Genomic DNA, 22,030 nt, shown 5'->3' on the forward strand with positions numbered 1-22,030 from the left:
CATACTTCTACACAACATCTCAACAAACAATGGAGTCAATTCATTGTATGATTCAACTGACACTAACTGCCACTAGAAAAATCCAGTAGTTCATACAAGTACAATAACTTTGAAATAGAAGATAGCATGCTTGAATACACGGGATGCTTTTAGTATCTCAAAGGTTTAGGCTGATGGAGGGGTGCTGTGGCTGCTGCCCTCAAGTCTCCATCATTTGGCGATAACAGTGTTGAATTTCTTTTATTTTAGCACAATTGCTAGCAAGTTTGTTTAGGTTTTGATGGTAGTTTTGTAACAGTATCTCAGGTATTGTGCCCCTTGGTGTAGCCCACAGTTTACTTGTGAAACCTGCCAAAAATGGAAGATCAAGATGTCCTTTACTGTCTAAATTCCACATTCCAATATTCCCCTTCTACCATGTCCCTTTTTAAATTTCATTCTAAGGAAACAGTGGATTAAAGTTATTTATTATTCATCCTTTGTTAAACACATGTGGTTTGGATGCCAATTCATATATTTTTTTACCAAAATATTTGTTTCTGTCCTTAGGAAATTGCTTTTCCAAAGATGGTGGCGAATTGCTGTCGTTTCCTGTGCTATTTTTGCCGTATAAGCAGGCAGAACCAAAAAGCCATGTTTGATCACCTAAGTTACTTACTGGAAAATAGCAGTGTTGGTCTTGGTAAGTGGTCCTATTTCACAAAGTATAATTGACCGAATTGTATTTACATTCTTATCAGTGACTCATGTAAGTGTCACAGTAGTTTAGGACTAAAAGTACCATCACTGGATATGGAAGTGATACATTTTAGCGTAGAATTGTATATCTTTACAAGTCATTTCAGTCACATTCAACTACAGAACAAACAGGTTTGTTGTAAACTAGGGTTGCAACTAAGCCATAGAGGCCTCCCTAAGATGTACGTTAAGGTTCCCCTAACACCGAGATAGACTTTCAGGGTGAAGATGACAGGTGGCTGATGGCCCTCCACATTTTTGTGTCTCCCAGGACAAGCAACTCGGTGCCACCCCTGAACCCTGGAGAGTGTGAGGGCCTGTGGTAACCCTGTGTTGCAACTTCCTTAATGCAAATTATTTTAAATATTTTTACTGTTTTAGTATATGATTTGAAATAAAGCTTTTATAAAATAAATAATATAATGTATGGGTGACTGTGTACTGGACAGCAAAGTGTTGTTGCTTCTAGTGCTGGGTAGACTGCAATTTAGCACACAAATTACCCAACTTAGGGAGGACTGTCAGTGCCCGAAATGAGTGGCATTGAATGTATGACACGGACCACATGTTATTTCTCTTCAGATATATAATATAATAAGCCTACTGAGTTGCTTGAAAATAAAAGTAAATTCTATTTTTAAAAGCTTTTTTGAGAATTGGGGAAGTCAAGAACCTAGCATCAATACAGTTAGACTGCTATGCTTATCAGTACTTACAGCACCTGATACATGAGCAGCCTGCCCTCTTACAGTTCCAGCATTCCTTCCCAATATCTTCAATGATATCTGGGGCCCAATTCACAATGGCTTTAAACATCCAGGCCTGATTCAAAGAGAATTTTCTATGAGTAGGTGTATCATACACTAGGTGTGGGAGTGACTTCGTCATTGCTAGGAGTAAGAGTTGTTTAATACTCAGAGTGTGATTTTTGGTCCATACTTTGATATTCATCTTTACCACAAACGAGGCATAGTAATAAGACACAACTACTCATGACAAATGTTTCTGCGTCAGGTCAGTATTTTCTTGTATCTGCTGAACATGATGGTGTTATGTGGCCCTCTGATTTGAAAAGCTTCCTTCCAGATAACTGGCACAGAAAAACATTTTACAGTGTTAAGGTATTTGTGGTATTCAGTAGGTTCAAGTAAAGCAAAGAAAGTTATCTTTATTTAGGAAAACAACTGTAGACAGAATAACTAAAAATTGCACTATGTGATCGGCAAACGCGTGGACCTGCTCAAATATAGAAATTCTGCTTTGCATCTTGTTGGACTTGACCCGCTTCCCCCTCTGGTTTTCTGAATTTCATTTTTGTTGGCATTAGGACTCTACACTTTACCATCACTAACCAGTTCCAAAGTGCTAAATCTCTCTCCTCTAAACATGGTTTACACCCAATTGGCATATTTAATTTACTTATAAGTCCCTAGTATAGCGTTACTACATGTACCTAGGGCCTGTAAGTTAAATGCTACTAGTAGGTCTGTGGCCCTTATTGTGCCAACCATTTAAGTAGCCCTTTAAAACACATCTCAGGCCTGCCATTGCTGTCTGTGTGTAGTGCAGTTTTTATACTGCCACTTTGATCTGGAAAAGCTAACCTTTTTGCCAGACCTAAATCTTCCTTTTTACCCCTAGCATGGGCCCTAAATACCCTTAGGGCAGGGTACACGTTATTTAAAATGCAGGATATGTATATGTAATGTTTTTCATTTCCTGGCAGTGAAAAAGTCATAAAGGTGTTTTCCACTGTCTCAAAGCTCGCTCTCCCATAGGAAAATACTGGCTTACATTATAAAAATGTATAGTGCTCAGTTTCCCTTTTCCAGCCCTAAACTTCCCTTTTCAATACATATAAGTCACCCCTATGGTAGGCCCTAAACAACCGATAGGGTAGGGTGTATTGTATTTAAAAGGTCGAACATGGGTTTTAGGTTTTACATGTCCCGTAGTGAAAAAATCCCAAATTAATTTTTCACCACTGAAAGGCCTACCTTTCCTACAGGATAACATTGGATTACCTTATTACTTTTAAACAGGTCATGTTTTGTCTCAAAGAATTGCATTTAATGGGAAAGTCGGATTTTAAATCACAATTTTGAAAATGTCACTTTTTGAAAATTTTGAATCTTATTGTCCTAAATATTTGGTGCCTGCAGCATGTGTCCTGGTTCATGTGATTGTGAATAGCTGGCCTTTGTGTGTTCTTCCTAGACTGTGAGACAACAGGGGATTAGGTGCTGGCAGGATTGACCATCCTTTTAGAATGGGGCTGGCAGAGCCGTTCCCTTCCCTAATTGCATTTCAAAGGGCTGCCTCTAGCACACTCACAAAGAAACTTGACACCAGCCTTGTGTCACCCTAGACCACTTGGAGCCTGAGCAGGGGAAAGAAGGACGTTTCCGGAACAGAACAGGGGGTAGCCTAGAGTTTTCCCTCACTGCAAATAATGGCACCAGGTATAAATATTGGACCCCCATATGAACTCTTCAGCACATTCCTGGACCTGCAGAGGACACCTAGAAGGACTACCTTGTACTTCAGAGGACTGGCCTGCTGCCTGAAGCCTGCTTTGTACTTTAGAGTACTTCCCTGCTGCTACCAGAGGACTGCCCTGCTGCTTGAAGCCTACCTTGCAACATCAGAGGACTGCCCTGCTGCTAGAGGCCTGCCTTTCTGGAGTGTCTCCAAGGGCTAGTTGGCTGGCTTCCTGTGTGAGATACAGGGAAAACACAACCTCCAGAGACCTTGAACCCAGCACCTGACCTCTGCCTGAGGTGAGTCTTGCCCCGCACCCCCAAGTGATGGCCAACCACTCCTGCACCCTTAAAAGCTATGCTTAAGATGCTTCTCTAGCCAAAACCTCAAACTTGGGACTGTGAACAGACAGGAGACCAGGACCTACTTGCTCGATGATCCACCCAAGATGCATTGCCAGTCAGCCTGACATTGCGGTAGTTCCACCTCCATGCTTCTCCTCAGTAGCAGATTCTGTTTAGCTGCTCCTCCTGGAAAAGTTATCCAGCCTCATGGATCCCACATTGGCTGCAGCCTGCAGCTTCATCCCAGTAGATATTTTCAGCTTCCAAAAATGACAAAGTCTGAATCACTGTGACTTTATCCAGAGGCACACCGACTATGGCACCTCCTCCTCCGACACCACTGACTGCCGTGCCCCGCTGAACTTTAACTTCTCCGGAACTTTTCTTCAAAAGTTCGAAGGCAAGCTGAGAACAGGCCCAATCCACTTCATGCATCTGAACCGCGCTGAATCGTGGTTGGCCATAGCTTTTGACTTTGCCTCAATCTTACGTGACTAGATGCCCTCCGTTGGCATTTTGATCTTTTAGGCGCTGTTTTACACTAAAACTTTAAAAAAACATTACATCAAATCTACTGACTGGATTTAATTTGCTTTGTTGTCATTTTATTTGTCAAATTTGAATCTACTTTTTAAATTGGTGTGGGATTTTTCTTGTGTGGTGTTTTCACCTTATTACTGTTTGAATTTTGTATACATTCTTTCAACAGTGCCTCTAAGTTAAGTGTAGCTGCTTTTGTACCAAGCTCCAAGAGGGTTAAGGACAGGTTAATTTAGTGATGTTTGTAGTTTACCCTGACAAGAATTGTGGTTGTTGCTTTTACCCCTCTCAACCAAAAACCCAGTTTCTTCCAACTTGCATTTGCAATGCCGTCCAAACAATTGTGAACTTGGGTTTTAATAAGGTACAATTTGGGATGTATCTGCACAGGATTAAGGAGAGGATTTTAAGGGAGGAGCTATTTAAGGATTTGAAGACTGGATCAGTAACTCAAAGTGTGTTCTAATCTTAGCTGAGAACCAGCATGTTTGATGACAGTGTGTTGAAAGTGGGAGTGTGCTTGTCAATCAAAAGCAAGCTTTATTCAGTGGACATAACTATCAAAGCATCATAGTATAATTTGAATTCAAATTTAAAACATGTATGAAATAAAAAAACATAAAACGAATACAATACAGCCTTAAACGTCATAACTATAAAATACTTGTATACCTAATATTTGATCAAGAGGAGTTATTTAAGAAACGGCTTTGTGTGTGCCATGCGGCCACAAGAAACTTACTAACCGCAAGAATTACTTTTTAAAATCCTTATAGCTGTACGACACTGATTCAAACCAAGGTCTCGACAAGTTGTACAAATCCGTTTTGACCGGGGAATGGAATAAGCAGGGCAGAAAAACATAAAATGTTCAACAGTTTTTGAGCTACCACAGCAAGCTGGACATAAATCAGAGAGTGAGGTTGGTCCCCATCTTCTTGTTAGGGACAACAGCGGTAGACTCCCAAAACGAAAGCGAGCATACAGGCCATTACCCAGTAAATCAGGTATAAGATCTAAATATGGTTCATACTGGGGGTACCACTTAAAATCAATAAATAGAATGGTCAACCGACCGTATGGTTTACTACAGATGGAATCATTTCTTACATAGGACCAATAAGCTGTTTTCAAGTTTTGTGGGATTTTTCCAGATTTTGTGGGTTCTCCCAGAAGCTTCCCAGTCCCAAAGAATGGAACCAGATGGACACAAATTCTAAACCATGGGATAGTAATCATGTTCAGTCTCTTTAGTAAGTCAAGAAGGGAATCCCTATATATGACGAGTTCAGGAACAGTCCAGATCCGTATCCAGAAAAGTAAGGGTCTTAAAGCTATCAAATCGGCTATATAATTGAACCCTAGGTCCAGAAACATTGGGGTCAGGGGTGTGCTACAAGGGCACGCAATTAAAGCCCTGGCAAAATTGTTTTCACCCATGGAAAGTTTTTTACTATTGGAAAAACCCCACATCTCAGCACCGTAGGCATCCGCTCCCTGCACTTTTGCCAAATAGATTTTAATAGCTGGGGATACAGCTTTGGATACAGAGCTTTTATAAAATCGCAGGATAGCGGCTGCTCTGTGCTGGAGAAGCCCCACGCTTTTGCTGATCTGGTCCTCCCAATATAGTTTCTTGATATCCTCACACCCAAGTAATCTATTGATCCAACCTTACTTAAGGAAAATCCCATCCAAGTTAATAGTGCATCTCCTACAAGGTCCAGGGCTGAACACCATTAATTTAGTTTTACTGACGTTCAACTCCAAACCATAGTCCGTACAAAATGATTTAAATCTATCAAAGAGGATTTGGAGGCCCATAGGGGTCTTGAAAATAAGAAGGGAATCGTCAGCAAAAAGTAGGATAGGGATTTTCTGCATATTCAGTGTGGAGCATCATTCTTACTGGAGGACAGTATTTGTACCACCTCATTAATAAATAAGGTAGATAAAATAGGGGCCAGAACACAACCCTGACGAACTCCCCTCTGAATAGGAATATTTTCTGCCAACTCTCCTTGATTGCCCCATCTCACTTGCACGTATGTGTTTTCGTGCAGCCGCTGTAAGAGATGGATTATATTGATTGGGGTACTCTTGGGACCAAGTCAAAAGCAGATCGAAGGTCCACAAAAACAACATATGATTGTTGCTTGACAAGGACTACATATTTCCAATATTGAAGCACCAGCCCAAAAGCCTGGTCTATCGTACTGGTTTTTGGACGAAAGCCCGCCAGTAATGAGGAAAGGACCTGATGATCTTGTACCCAACTTATTAGCCAACGAGTTGTTTAGCAAAAAATTTCTGTAGGTTATCAATGAGGCTAATAGGTCTGTAGTTAGCTGGGAGATTTGCATTACCCTTTTCATAGATAGGGATTATTTCAGCCCCTTTCCAAGTACTCGGGATTGCACCACCTGCAGCAATTTTATTAGAAATCATATATATGTACCAGGACCAAATAATTGGTTCTGATTTATATAAATCTCCCGGTATCTTATCCGGGCCAGGTGCTTTACCTGATTTTAGAGAGTTAATTGCAGCTGTGGTTTCCTCTATGGAAAAAATGATGCAACCCTCAGGGAAATGAATGCCCAACCTAGATAAGTCTAGGCTGTCACTCGAACTGGCCAGCAATGGGGAAACTGAATCACAAATTTGCGGGTTACGAATTGAGAAATTACAAGGAGTAACATAAAGTTGGGTAAAATGATCCACCCAACTCTCAGGTTGTATATGATTTCTGATACTACTTTTGCCCCTTCTTTGTCTTTTAGACAGTAATTCCCAAAACATCGTGTTGTTGTTAGATTTGATTGCATCAAGCAATTTCTGCCAAATGGAGTCTTCCCATGTCTTTTTTGCTTTCATTATAGACTCCTTGTATACACGTCTAGCTGATTGGATCTCCCCTAGGAAGCCAATCATAATAGCAGTTTTCAGTGCAGACTTAGCCTTAGTGCAGGCCGCATTAAACCATCCATTATTATTCATGTTAGCATCGAGGGGCTTAGAGCAAGTCTTTTTGTAAAACAAAAAAACTCTGTAATTTCTTCAGCATATCGTCATGAATATTAAGAATGGGTATGTTATTAGCTTCGTATAAGCTACCATTTTATCAGCAAACAATTTGTAAATCCCTCTTATCAAATAGGGGTTAGACAACACCTTTGGCCAACGAATCCGTATATGATTGTTGTTCAGCAGTGGAGATGGAACCACTGTATGTTGATCGTTCAGTGACCTCCGAATACATCCCCATGCAAGGTAAGAAGCAAGAGGTTATGGTCACTCTCACACCGGGGTTCCACCTTCATGTCCTTTAGTGAAGGCCACAGCCTAACGTCCACTAGAAAATAATTGATTACACTGGAAGACATACCTCGTTGGAATGTCGGCACAGCATTGAAATCAGAAGGCGTGCGACCATTACAAGCCCTAAGACCATACTTTAAACGTAGGGAAGCCAACTGGGAGGACACGCAGGAACGAGTACATTAGCGGTGATTCATTACCTTTGGGATTCCCCAGAGTTCATCTTCTTCGTCCGTTAATCCTCTGTTCAAAATAGAAGGTTCAAAAATACAATTCAAGTCACCTGCTATTACTAAAATGATCGAGGGGTTCAAAGTGTCAAAAAATTCAGACAATTGGACTAGAGTCTGGGACTCGGATCCCCAGGGAGCAGACCGAGCATAAACTTTAATTAAAATAATCTTAAAATCCTGATGAAATGTGAATTGTACTCCCATTAGATCAACTGAATCTATTTTTAATAACAAATGGTCACATTGCAATTTCTTATTTAAAAGCACCAATAGGCCTCCTTTAGCACGGCCTGACCCTTCTCTGGTGGTTGAACTAGGGTGCTATACGAGAGAAACCCATCTATATAGATTTGCTCCTCAGCCCAAGTCTTCTGAAAAAGGCACACAGCCTGATATTGATGTAAGTAATCCACTCTGGATCTCCCAACTTCCTATCAAGTCCAGCTAAGTTCCATGTCATTATAGATAGCTCAGGGTTGGCTGGCTCGACTCCAAGAATAGTGCGGGCGGCCTCCTTCACATGCATATCCCCATTAGATACCCCAAGATGCACCTCCTGATCAACATTTAGTCATTCAATAACTGGCAATGAGTGAGGGGTTTTAGATACCATATGTGGTTCACATTCTTGGATGGAGGCTGGCCTTTTGCAGGATGTAGTTGGACAGATGCTGGGTGGACTTAATGCAAGGCTAATGCCAACCCCTCTCATATCCCTAAGATCGCATGTACGTAATTCAAAGTCCATAAGTTGGTCCACCAGTAACCTGTCAGCAAAACAGACAGAAATAAAGTCAGAGTTTGACCCCAAATGGCTACATCTGCCCACCTTAGGGATATTATTACGAATGACTGAGAGACAGTTATGTTGAGCACGTAGCCAGTGAATGACCTTGTTAATCAAGGACTTGTGGTTCTCAAAAGAGCCAAACGGCAGCTTGGGCACATCGACCATATAGATAGTACTATCTTTACTTCTTGAACCTAAACCCTGGTCCATAGGGACAGGCCTGCTAGCATTGTACTGTGAAATGGCATCAATGGGAGGTTTAGAAAATTTGATAGGAGGTGCAGGAAGGCTAACCACCCCACCAAACTTGGGGGGCGGCGTTCCCCCTGGGCCCATCATCAAAAGCATCGGGTTGGACAGCAATATGATTATGGTTCCCCAGGGAATCCCTAATGTTAGGAGCTCTATTATGCTTCCGCCTTACACATGCGGGCTCTAACTGGTGACCCTCTGCACAAGATATAGGTGGATTATCTGAGAGGGGAGGCCTAGCTATCTCCGGGGGGGGGGTATCAGCTTCTAACCTTAATTTAGACATAGCAGGGCTCCCACCCCACCCTTGCCTTCCCATTGGTCGGCTGACATTTACAACCACACTTCTGCATCAATTTCTCCTGCATTGATCCCATTAGTGATAGAACCAAAGTCTTAACTTCGTCCACCTTCTGAAGAACAAGGGCCAAATCAATTCCCTTGTCTAGCAATTGCAGTCCATCAGAGTCAGGAGGGGGATTAATCGGGATATTATCATCAGTAGCAACTCCAGGCAGAGAATATGCAATACAAGCAGGAAGACCACCATCCTCCGCCAATGGCCCAAACCGATTTGTATACAATATATTAGGGACCACCCTAACCACTGGGCTTAGCAGGGGGTAAACCTTAGTGCCCTTGGAGGAGGTGCCCCTCTGACAAAACGGAGCCCTCGGGACACTGCAAGGTGTTTCAGATGATAGAAGCAGGGAGTTTTCCCTGGGGGCATGGGGTTCCTCATTTATAGCAGTCTCCACAGTGGAATAAGTTGATTGCATCCTCTTCCTCCTCGTAAATATTTCCGGAAATTTCCCCCTCCCTGATGTACCCCTCTTAATGGATGGTGAGTGAGAATTGCTCTTTAGAATGGCCCCTATCCTCTTCAAACAGTAAGTCAATTTCGTCTAGAGAGTTAGTTCCTTTGGTGGTTACAGGACTCACTTGATTGCTGGAGCGTTTTTTTTTTAGTGCCACTCAGTGATAAAGGAGCGTCTACAGCTTTCCATTTCCCCATCATATAGCAATAAAAGTAACAGAAAGGTAAGAACAAAACCCTGTGGAACCAAGGATGAAGTCCCTCGAAGCACTTACTTCTTACAAAGGAGTGTGCCCTGCCCGGCCTCTATCGGGTGATGATGGGTGAAGACGGGCCTGTCGCGGCGCGAGAGGAGCGTCAATAAAGGGCCCAAAGTCAAGTGAAGGAGCCTGGGGGATTAAGTCCCACCCTTGGCAGAGATTCAATAAACAAGAGCCTCCCGCCTTATCGCGCGTCCCGCGCGGTGCGAGAGGAGCGTCAATAAATGGCCCAAAGTCAAGTGAAGGAGCCTGGGGGATGAAGTCCCACCCCGGGCAGAGATTCAATAAACAAGAGCCTCCCGCCTTAGCGGGTGTGCTTGTCTTTTGTGCACTATTATAGTGCAAAATGCGTCCTTGAGTTCAAAATGGACATGAGGATACATTTTGTGCTTAGGTTTTGCATTTCACGTAATTATGCATAAGTGTGCATAATGTTTCGGAGATTTCGTGTAATTATGCAAAAGCAAATTACACAAATTTCTCAAACGCCTAAAGTGGAGAACAAAGGCAACTTCTGGTGAATCATCAGCATGTACTAATCAGTGGAATGGAATGGAAGGGAAGCTAAGACAACACAAGGCCAGGCCAAAACTTTTAGAATCAACATGTTTATGTCAGAAAACCATATATATAGTGTGAATCTGCTTTTAAAAGTGCATTCTCACAGCCACACAGGCATATTTTCTGGGATACATTTTACCACAAATCAGAAGACCCACTATGCAGTTTGGAAGTAAACAAGATAGGTACTTTGTAAGGAAAGATTTTGGGCCTTCCGCCCACCACTTCTGAGTTACTACTATACTTTCGGGGTCCACAACCTAGAAGTCAGAACATTGAAAGAATTTGGATAAGCCAAGGGGAAAAAGAGAGCTGTCGTACTACCCTAATGCCCGAGGAACCCAAATATCTAGAAGTTATTTTCAAGGGTCAGGGAAGCTAGTCCCCTGAAGTCCACAGTAGAATAAAGGACACAAAATTTAGTCTGGGAGAAAAACCATCTGATGAGTTGAGACTGTAATGCAGTTGGAGCCCTTGCTGGAAAGAGTAGCTCAGCCTATCTCCCACATTTACTTGTGCTTTGGTACCTTATAAACTACATTATGGGCACCCAAAGGAAGATATCCATTTTTTGTAAAGTAGGGACTGGGTCTTTGACTGTTGCCCTGAAGCATAGCTAGAGAAATCTAGCCCTGTTGAACCCAGGGCCTAGGTCCTACAAAAGAGTTTTAGACATCTTGGTAACATTTGTAGCACTAGGACTGAAGAACAGAATGTTTTGTCACATGTTCTGACGGTGTGCCATTTACTTTCTGGATCCTTTAAAGAAAAGCTTAGACATTAGCTGCAGCAAATGATTAAGAATATTTTTTGGACACAAAGAATTTGGTTGCTTCAGTTTGTTTCAGCACTGAAAATGAACAAATGTACTGGTGACCTCAGGGTTTTTATGAATGATAGCACCATTGGCATTGATTCAGATAAAAAGGAGGGTTAGTGGAAGTGACATCATATACGTTTTGACCTTATTGACATTACAGGAAGTGACATAATATGATATGACTGCGAATCTCCCAGGAATTTGTTATATTACCTTATCCTTGAGAACGTCATAATATTTAGTTTTTCTTGATTAAGCGTAATTTTGCTGTAATATTTTGTAACTACTCAAAAACAAATTATGCAAATTTCACACACCCCCAATGGGAGCACCAGTTCTTCCATTGCAATGTATAGAGCATGAAGTGCCCTGGCATTAAAAGGAGGAATGGCTGAAGTTGTCACAAACTACACTGAATTACTTAGCAGCCATGTGAATGGTACAACGCGAGATCTCTGCATTGTGAAAGATAGTTGCAGCATCTGTCCCTGCATTTCTAATAAAAAAGAACACAGACCTCGAATAAGCCAGACCAATTGGTTTTGACATTGTTTGTTTCATTTAATGCAATATTTATTGAACAGTTTAAGAGATAAGGGGCCAGATGTATTATTATTTAAATTTGAGATTACCTAATAGCGATTCTCTGTGAATCGCAATAAGGTAATCGCTATTTGAATGTATGAAACTCCATGAGTTTCATTTAGTGTTTCCTAAAGGGACGCAAATCAACCTACCTCATTAATATTAATGAGGCAGATTGCAATTTGCGACCCATTAGGAAATGCTAAAATCAGAGTGATGGTGACCTGCTGGGCGTTCCGCAGACCACCATGTCTATGATTGCTTTTAAATAAAGCAATCTTTTTTTTAAAAATGCATTCCATTTCCCCTAAAGGAAAACAGGATGCGTTTAAAAAAGAAAAATGAAAAATATTCCTTTAATTTTTTAAGAGTAGGCAGTGGTCCACGGGACCACTGCCTGCTCTTAAAAACTGTTTTCGCTACCATTCACAAAGGGGAAGAGGTCTCTTGGGGACCCCTTCCTGTTTGCGAATGGGTTACCACCTACTTGAAGTAAGTGGTAAAATGCAAATGTTTTGCGACCCCATTTCGGTCACTACACATTCCTACATACTGCTGCGATTCAGTACTAGGAAGGCACGCCCTTCCTCATACTGAATCGTTATGTATTCGCAATTCCAAATCGCGATTTGGTAACGTGACTGAATCGCAGATTAGAATTCATACATACCAAAATGCATTTTTGGGGTCTCAAACGAGCCAATTGGACAGTTTGCACCCACAAAAATGCATGATACATATGTCCCTTATTTAAATAAATGTGCTTATAATATGTAATACACTTGTTACGTAATGAGCTATTAAAAGTGTGCTAAGATACAGGATAGCAACATAACCTTTTTCGCTTACTGATCCGTTCACTTTCATTTTGACTTAATATGGTTTTCCCAATTACAGCTTCTCCCTCAATGCGTGGGTCGACACCTCTAGATGTCGCAGCAGCATCAGTCATGGACAATAACGAACTTGCCTTAGCCTTGAGGGAGCCTGACCTTGAGAAGGTACTGCTTAGTGATGTGTGCATGCCGTGTGGTTTTAAATTTGTGAAAGTCTTGTTTTCATTGGATTTGATATTTTTTCCTTTGCCTATGTGTTTTGATTTCTCGCTACTCAGGGTAAACGAGGCTTTGAAGTGTTATTTTGCCTCTGGTAAAACAATGCACGTTGTTAAGGGGCTGTGCATCTCCTTCTCTACAATGACAATTCACGATATTGAATTTTCTTAGATTACTCCCAGAAAAATTGAAAGGTGTAATATTATTGAAATGAGGACCAATCATTTTCTGCATTCACAGAATCAAAAAAAAAATTGCATGGATTTACATGACTTTTGTATGACACTGTACATGTGGCTTGATCAAATTCTAAACACTAAGGGCCTGATTCACAAAGGTAATTTTACACTTTTGTGTAAGTTTGCATTTTTTGGGGCGTGCGGAGACTACGCAGAGACCAGGGGCGGCTCCTTCTCTATGGGGAAGGAGCGTTGCCTCCCTGGCTTAGCCAGGAGCAGAAAAGTAAAACAATAGTTTACAATCATTTTATTTTTCAGCTGTGTAGTGAGGAGCGGAGCTGGGCACGGGAGGTGGAAGTGGGAAGGAGGAGAGAGTGTGCACCTAAGTGCGCATGTGTGTTTGGGTGGCCTTCTGTTCTGTGTTTAATAGCCGGGCTGGAGAAACTGCACAGACCCCAGGTCTGTGTCTGAGTGGCTTGCCAAGCTGCTCAGACCAATCCTGGCACTGCTTTCATGTTAGGTTTAACATGAAAACAGCACCAGGATTACTGGGGAGCCTGTGATGGTGTCCCAGTGAATACTGGGACACCACATTCAGGCAAGAGGAACGCGAGGCAGCAGGAGACGGGTGCATCGTGGCGGAGGGAAGTTTTTAATTTTTTTTTTTTTTTTTCACACCCCAAACTCCATTCCCGCCCCTCCCCTTGAGATTTGCACTGGCAGAGACTCCACTGATAAAAAGATAGACAGTCATAAAGATTTTACTCGTAAAATTGCTTTGTGAATTGCAAAAAATCGTAAACTTACACAAAAGTATAAGTTTACCTTTGTGAATCAGGCCCTATTTGAGGGATATCGTATTAGTGAATTTACATTTTTTTCTATGTAAATTGAATAATGGATTTCTTACTACTCTGCAATAGTTATACATTAGGTTGATAGCCCTGGAGCTTCCAAGCTGTTTTTTCTTGTTTAGCCGAGACTTCAGCTCAAAGATGTCTTGCTTTTTTAAGATAGAACCCTCCACTGTCAAGAATATCTAGTCTTGTGAAGACTCTGACGCTACTTTCTTGGAGCCTAAGACAGACTCAATATACAACTTCTGTCTGATCCATTTGGCCATCACTATGCTAAATAGTACAAAAAGAGGTGGCATTCTTACCAACCAACAAGTTCCTGAAACAGTTGCTTCTTTACTCTAGATTACTTTTTAGTGAAGGCCGGCGACTATTCATGTATGCTTAGTTCTTAGATCTGGGACCAGTTTGAGAGGGACCAACAGCCTCAACTTATTATAATTGTAGACGCATATTTAATATGTATTGGGGATACACACACTAACCTATCAAATCTAACAATTGGACCCATAGTCAATATTGGTTGGTCTGAAAAACTTTATTGAGTCTGTAAACATTAGTGAAGTGAAGCATTTCTCATTGAAAATAGCCACTCCAGATTTAGATGGAGAACACATTTTTGCCACATTGGAAAAATAGTAATCATGGTCCTTGGCCTCATAGTAAGTCTTTCCATAACAAGCTTCATTCCAGATAGGCTAATTATGACTTCTGAGCTGAGAGAAGCTTATTGTTGTCAGAAATTACTTAATCAACTGATAAGAGTGGACAGATGAGCAGGGTGTTCTTTGATTCAACAACACCTTTGGTAGTAAGAACTCAAATAGCTGAAGCTGTCTCATGCTTGGAGATTTGGCAAGAAAGGCAAAACTCATGGTTGCTCCTCCTATGCCTACAAATCTATGGCTCATAAATTTTGGAGGCAGCTTTCCACTTGTGTGGGGAAAGTTAGAACCAAGGGAAAATTCTACTGCATCATTAGGAGCTGTACAGTTATCATATACCCACACTTAGGTTAAGGTAAAACTGATATACATGTGGAAATTGCATACCAAAGCTGTTAAAGGGTAATGACCTTCCACTCCCTTATTGTTGAACTTATTCATAATGAATAAAGCCAAAATTATAAATTAAGTGCAGAGCTTTACCCCAAACTTTAGAAATTCCCACACAGTTGGAGTGTGTATGCTGATGACATATTTTTTAACCATACAAAAATAAGAATTCAATAACTGATATAGAAAATGGGAATCTATTGTACTACGAAAAATGTAATAATATACTTAGTCTACCATAATTGTATGAGGCTTTCCATCAACTCTTGTTGGCTCAACAGCCACAAATTAGATGTGATGTTGCAATTTTCTCATCCATTACAGTATGATCTTACTTTGGTCAAAGGAAGCACACCACTACATTGAATTGAATCATGGTATTGGAACCAAGTGGGGTGATTTGGATTCCACTGTTGTACACATTATACAGGCAGGGGACGTGGATTCACTGTCTAAGGTTTTAGAACCGGTTTTGGTGGTTCTCTATCAAGTGTGATATTCTAGTTGTTCCACAGCAATCACCTGTATGCAAGGTGAAGGTTCTTATAGCAGGTAATCATTATTCTGGCTCCAGGGAGGTTTATCCCAAACTAGGGCATAATGAAAGGTGAGATCTCTGCACCTGGCTGTCATAATCTACAAGAAGTACTAATCAGGGACAGACAAAACAACATGTCCTGCTAGAAATCACCTCACCTTGAACAGCAGAAATGGCAGTCTCGCCCCTGACCCCTACAGTTCAATAAATGGCAGTGGTGAGAAAGACCTAATCTGCAGCCCTTTACTAGCAAGGTCCTTAGTGATTTACCAAGGGAAGTCCTGCCTTCATCCTCTCTTACTTCAGTGTCTGTGTCTTCACCCTCCAGCCACTTTCTATCTTGCCCCACTTTACACCAGAGACCATCCAAAATGCATTCCACTGGACCTAGGGGGTCATTCTGACCCTGGCGGCCGGTGGCCGCCAGGGCCACCGACCACGGGAGCACCGCCAACAGGCTGGCGGTGCTCCCACGAGCATTCTGACCGCGGCGGTTCAGCCGCGGTCAGAAGCGGCAAGTCGGCGGGCTCCCGCCGACTTACCGCTGCTCGGGGGAATCCTTCATGGCGGCGGAGCGCGCTCCGCCGCCATGAGGATTCTGACCCCCCCTACCGCCATCCTGTTCATGGCGGGAAAGCCGCCATGAACAGGATGGCGGTAGGGGGGGTCGCGGGGCCCCTGGGGGCCCCTGCTGTGCCCATGCCAGTGGCATGGGCACGGCAGGGGCCCCCGTAAGAGGGCCCCGCAAAGTATTTCAGTGTCTGCCTTGCAGACACTGAAATACGCGACGGGTGCCACTGCACCCGTCGCACCTTCCCACTCCGCCGGCTCGATTACGAGCCGGCATCCTCGTGGGAAGGGAGTTTTTACCTGGGCTGGCGGGCGGTCTTTTGGAGACCGCCCGCCAGCCCAGGGAAAAACTCATAATACCCTCCGCGGTCTTCTGACCGCGGAGCGGTATAATGGGGGCGGAATTCTGGCGGGCGGCCTCCGCCGCCCGCCAGAATCAGAATCACCCCCCTAGTGCTCAGACTATTGCCACACTTATAGTCCTACTACCATAAATGTCCTTCACACTTACTGTATATACATGCACTTGACTTGCACACAGACTGCCAGAGCAAGGATCTGTGGTTCATGTAACAGTGGAACTTTATATGAGAGAAGCCATTATACTATTCTCTTCATGTCATTCAGAAGAAGCACTGGCCACTCTAATGATCTGCTGTATCTTTCTATGTTTCACCCATCACTTTGTGATCTACACAATGCATGAACAGTAGTTTAATGATTGCTGTGATGGGGCTGCATGGTTCACTTCTCCAGGTCACATAAAAGATTCCAGACTTTGAGTTACCAGGGTCAGTCCTAGGATTCAGACACTTGTGCTAGATTAGCATGGCCAGATAAGAAGTCAGGATACCAGTTTCACAAGCAGTCTGGCACTCTGAGCAGGAGAACACATCTGTTAATCATGCATGGAACATTCCCATCTCAACAGTAATATTATTTCTCTTTTATCATTTAACAATAGTATCAGTTAAATTAAGATGAGGGTGCAAAACACGGACACTCACAAAGGACAGGAAGGTGCTTTTTAACACAAATCTATGTGTCTTGCCTGAAAAGATATAAACTGTTACATCACTTCCCTCCTATATTGCGTTTCAAGATGAGTAAAGAAGCCTATTGTATGGACCAAGACCACATTGGGAGAATTGTGTGGCACTGCTGATCTGCATTTAATTTCTAAGATTTGTTAGAAAGGACTTAGAGCCTGATTAAGAGTTCAGCAGACAGATAACTTTGTCAGAAATGTGATGGAAGTCCACCATATTATAGGTGTATTATATCCAATGGCACTCGTAATACAGCGGACCAGATATTTGTCACTTTTCTGACAGAGTAACCCGTCTGACAAACTCTAGATCAGGCCCTTAGATTCTGACTTGTAAGGCATCATTCTGTTTTCCCTCTAGTATCACCATAAAATCCAAGCTGATTACCTTATCATGAAACTCATCCAAATCCAATCTCGATCAGAGAGCATCCCTAGCATGGCAAACGCTAATCTTAAAGTTAGGTGAGAGGTATCAATCTAAAATATATGGAAACATCATCAGTCATTATCATTAGGCAGGTATCACCTGTTCTGAAAGCAAATGGCTCACCCTTGTGTAGACTGATTGGGGATTTATGAACGGCTCCATCTCAAAACAAGAAGGTAAACTGGTAGAAAATGTATTGAAGGAGTCCCAGATGCAGGGATTGTTGTGGTGGGCAAAAAGCACAGCTCCTTACATTATTCGAGAACTAGATTATCAAATGTGGACAGTATTCACATTTGTAAAAGAAACTGCTAACTCCGCGAACATTATCCTTTTAGGATGTCACCCTTGCTCATCCTAGGACATATGAAACATCAGATTTTTGTTGCATTATAAACAAATAATCCCCAATCACAAATCAAAAAGAATGTTTGAGTTATATGAGCCCTGCTCAACCTATTCACCTATGTTTGGTTTCAAACAACCGTATTAGAGGGCTGTCTAGATTTTTCTTTCAGTCTTGAATTGTGTTTTTTTTATTCAGAAGCCAAATCCCCACAATATTTAACATGTGTGTCTCAGTTGGAGGAGAAGGACATTGCTGTAGAAAAGTATCCTCAACAGCACTGGCAACGCCTCATAGATGTAGAGCTCCAGATGTCTGCAAGCAGTTCGAGCCCAGAGATGTCCTCCGTAAATAAGGCAACACTGTTCAAATGTTCACCTCAAGGAGGTGCTATGAAATGGTGCCCAAGGCATTTTTGGTGCAAGAAGATTTCTACAGCACATTAAACGTGCTGCGTGCTCAGTAAAGAACAGTGTTTATGCAACAAAGACCCCAAGAAAGCGGACATCGCCAGTACACCTGCAGTTAAAATAGTATACCTAAAGAGACTTCTTGAAATGCATTAGATAAAGTCACACAACTTAGCATTTTGGTACTCTACACAAGTTATTGTTTTACTCAATAATGTATATGGGCATAAACACTGAAATAAGACTTCCAGTCCCTATCATGAGTTGGGCAGTACAGTACCAACAAATCAGCATGAGCAAATGATGACAGATAGTGTGCGCTGGGGGTGGGAAATAGCACCGGCCAAGAACAGTACTTAGGTTCTGTTTCCCTAACTAAGACTGTAATTGGAAAGGAACATATCCTATACATATGTGCTTTCTCTCCTGACACTGAAGGTGGCTTAATCCCTAATGGGGTTACAGAGATGGCTGAACCAGGGCACACCACCCAAATGTACATAAGTCATTGCTGGTCTAAATCATGGAGGTGAGTGCAGGTTACACTGATGGATCTCTTTGAGACCCTATGGGGTATAAGAAGGACCGGTGGTACACCGCAACACCTGCAGGTTGGGCGTTGAAACAAAACAGGAGTGAGAGCAGATCCCCATATTGTTTTCTCATCTCAGAGAAATGTGATTCCAGTTGGTGGTATCGACACATCCGCCTGCTCATGGAGTATAGCTGTTAAAAGTGGAGCGGGTGCAGTGGCATCAGGGCCCTGGGTTGTGAGGGGCCCACTGAAACTCAAACATGTCTTTCAGATAGTATCCATCAGTTAGCGTCCATGGTACAGTTGCTACAGCCCTGCTTATGCATGCTTGTACCTGAATGTAATAGGGGCCAATAAAACATTATAGTGGTTTGGGGTAGTTGGCTTTCACTCCTTCAACATTTTTACCGGACAACAAGCTGTTTTTCAAAGAAATAAGGGAACACTTTCTGGTCCTTGCGTATGACGTCACAAGATGCAACATTGTCATTGGATAAGCTTGCTGTATTGCTTCTTTATTTTAGGTGGTGCGATATTTGGCAGGCTGTGGCCTACAAAGTTGTCCTTTGCTGGTGTCTAAGGGCTATCCCGACATTGGATGGAATCCAGTTGAAGGAGAGAGATACTTGGATTTTCTTCGCTTTGCTGTCTTCTGCAATGGTAAGGACCGAGAATATCTATAGATCAATGTGGAGTATGCTGTAGATAAACGTATATCTTGGTTATAGTTTGAGTGAAATATGTTCAATATTTTGCCAGCCATGCACGCTGAATCGGCAGCCTTGCCATTAGACGTTGTAGCTGTGTTTTTTTAATAATATACTTTGCAATGCATGTGTCTAAAAGTAAATGCAGTGTGAATTGACACATAATTAACTATGTATTGCTTCATTCTCTGATTTTATATTATCATTTAGATTAACTTTTAATGAATCGAAATTGCTTCTGAGAAAAATAGAACATTTCATTTTGCTCACAACAGCACAGTCAAGCAAATACATGTTAAATAAATTATTTGAACTATAGTTCACAATGCCGTCTTCGGATCGGGCGGATACCTGATTGCTCTGAAGCCGCAGTGCTACAAAAATATTTGCCAGAATAAGAAACCAGTGAACTGTAAACCAAGGAATTAATACAGGTTGTATTTAGAAATATATAATATAGGAATATGTAGTCTTATAGTTATTCTTTCACTTGTGTATTAATGTGGTTTGACACCTTACAGCCGTCTCAATGTCATCAGTGATGTCATTCATGATGTTATTTTTGAAGTTGCATACTGCAGTGTGGGTCCTAGATACCGAGCAGGGAATATTGTTATATCTTAATATCATAGAAAATAATATCGAGGACAAAAATATCGACAGTAAGTATGTATACATATTCTCTACCTAACTCCACATATGTATTATGTTGATAACTCGCACCCCGCCATGCACAATTTTCTCATCCATAATCTTTCTGCTAATATTACAGTGATATTATCAGTGATGTTAAAAAATATGTCATGAGTGCTGTAATATCTGGGTTAATTAGCAGTGCATGGTGAAGGCGCAAGTTGTAGTTACATTAGGGCATGAGTTATAGTTACTTGAGATAACCATAACAATAACTGCTGAATTTCTTTAGTTTTGTGCGCGTAAATTCAAAACCTATTCTTTAACGTCCCTGTAAACTTTGTTTTTTCAAGTGAATTTCTATGTTTTTTTAAAATTCAGTTTTCTAGCTATAACTGTGAGTGGGTGCATGGGTCTCTGAGTCTATGGGTGCGTGCATGAGTCTCTGAGTGGGTCTGTGAGTGTGTGCATGAGTACCTCAGTGGGTGTGTGAGTGGGTGCATAAGTCTCTAAATCTAACATTCCGTGCACGAGTATCCAAGTGGGGTGTGAGTGTGTGTATGAGTACCTCACTAGGGCCCTCATTCTGACCTTGGCGGGCGGCGGAGGCCGCCCGCCAAAGTCCCGCCGTCAGGTTACCGTTCCGCGGTCGAAAGACCGCGGCGGTAATTCTGACTTTCCCGCTGGGCTGGCGGGCGGTCGCCTTCAGACCGCCAGCCAGCCCAGCGGGAAAGAGGCTTCCACGATGAAGCCGGCTCGGAATCGAGCCGGCGGAGTGGAAGCCGTGCGACGGGTGCAGTTGCACCCGTCGCGTATTTCACTGTCTGCGCAGCAGACAGTGAAATACATGTAGGGGCCCTCTTACGGGGGCCCCTGCAATGCCCATGCCAGTGGCATGGGCACTGCAGGGGCCCCCAGGGGCCCCGCGACCCCCCCTACCGCCATCCGGATCTCGGCGGTCCGACCGCCGGGATCTGGATGGCGGTAGGGGGGGTCGGAATCCCCGCGGCGGTGCAGCAAGCTGCGCCGCCGCGGAGGATTCAATGGGGCCGCGGTACACTGGCGGGACCCCGCCAGTGGTGCCGGTCCGACCGCGGCTTTACCGCCGCGGTCGGAATCCCCATTGGAGCACCGCCGGCCTGTCGGCGGTGCTCCCGCGGTCCTCCGCCCTGGCGGTCAAAGACCGCCAGGGTCAGAATGACCCCCTAGGTGTTTGAGTTGGTGCATGAGTCTCTGAGTGGGTCTCTGAGTGGGTGCATGAGTCCCTGAGTGGATCTGTGAGTGGGTGCATGACTCTCTGTATCTGAGTGCATTCAGAAGTCTCTGAGTGGGTCTGTGAGTGTGTGCATGAGTACCTCAGTGGGTTTGTGAGTGTGTACATGAGTCTGTAAGAGGGTCTGTGAGTGTGTACATGAGTACGTAAGTGGGTCTATGAGCAGGTGCTTGAGTCTCTGAGTGAGTTTGTGTGTGGGTGCATGAGTACCTCAGTGGGTCTGTGAGTGGGGGCATTAGTCTCTGAGTGTGCCTGTTAGTGTGTCCATGAGTCTCTGAGTCTATGAGTGCATACATGAGTCTCTGAGTGGGTCTGGGAGTGTGTGCGTGAGCACCTCAGTGGGTCTATGAGTGCGTGTATGAGCCTCTGAGTGGGTTTGTGAGTGAGTGCATGAGTACATCTGTGGGTGTATGAGTCAGTGCATTAGTGTCTGAGTGGGTCTCTGAATGAGTACAAGAGATTGTGAGTGTGTTAATGTCTCTTTTTTGTTTTTGTTTTGATATTCTCAATTTAGTTGCGACGTTACATGGGGGGTGCCTTGGGACAAATTTGCAAATATCGCATGTGGGGTGGAAAAGGTAAATTCAGAACCTAAATATACAAATTTTGATTTTCTTTAATATCTCAAAAATTATTGTTGGATTTACACCAA

The 22,030-nt window shown here is 42.8% G+C and overlaps 1 protein-coding gene across 1 annotated transcript in view; it reads left to right on the plus strand.

The window, feature by feature from the left end:
* Positions 1-22,030, plus strand: part of RYR2 (ryanodine receptor 2) — a 2,714,825-nt gene that overhangs the window by 1,682,448 nt on the left and 1,010,347 nt on the right. Inside the window, exons 42-44 of the mRNA XM_069234403.1 lie at positions 550-682; positions 12,640-12,743; positions 19,290-19,425. Of these exons, the coding sequence (XP_069090504.1) occupies positions 550-682; positions 12,640-12,743; positions 19,290-19,425 (373 nt within the window). The remainder of the gene's footprint in view (positions 1-549; positions 683-12,639; positions 12,744-19,289; positions 19,426-22,030) is intronic.

Source organism: Pleurodeles waltl, chromosome 5 (assembly GCF_031143425.1).
Source record: "Pleurodeles waltl isolate 20211129_DDA chromosome 5, aPleWal1.hap1.20221129, whole genome shotgun sequence".
Taxonomy (NCBI): domain Eukaryota; kingdom Metazoa; phylum Chordata; class Amphibia; order Caudata; family Salamandridae; genus Pleurodeles; species Pleurodeles waltl.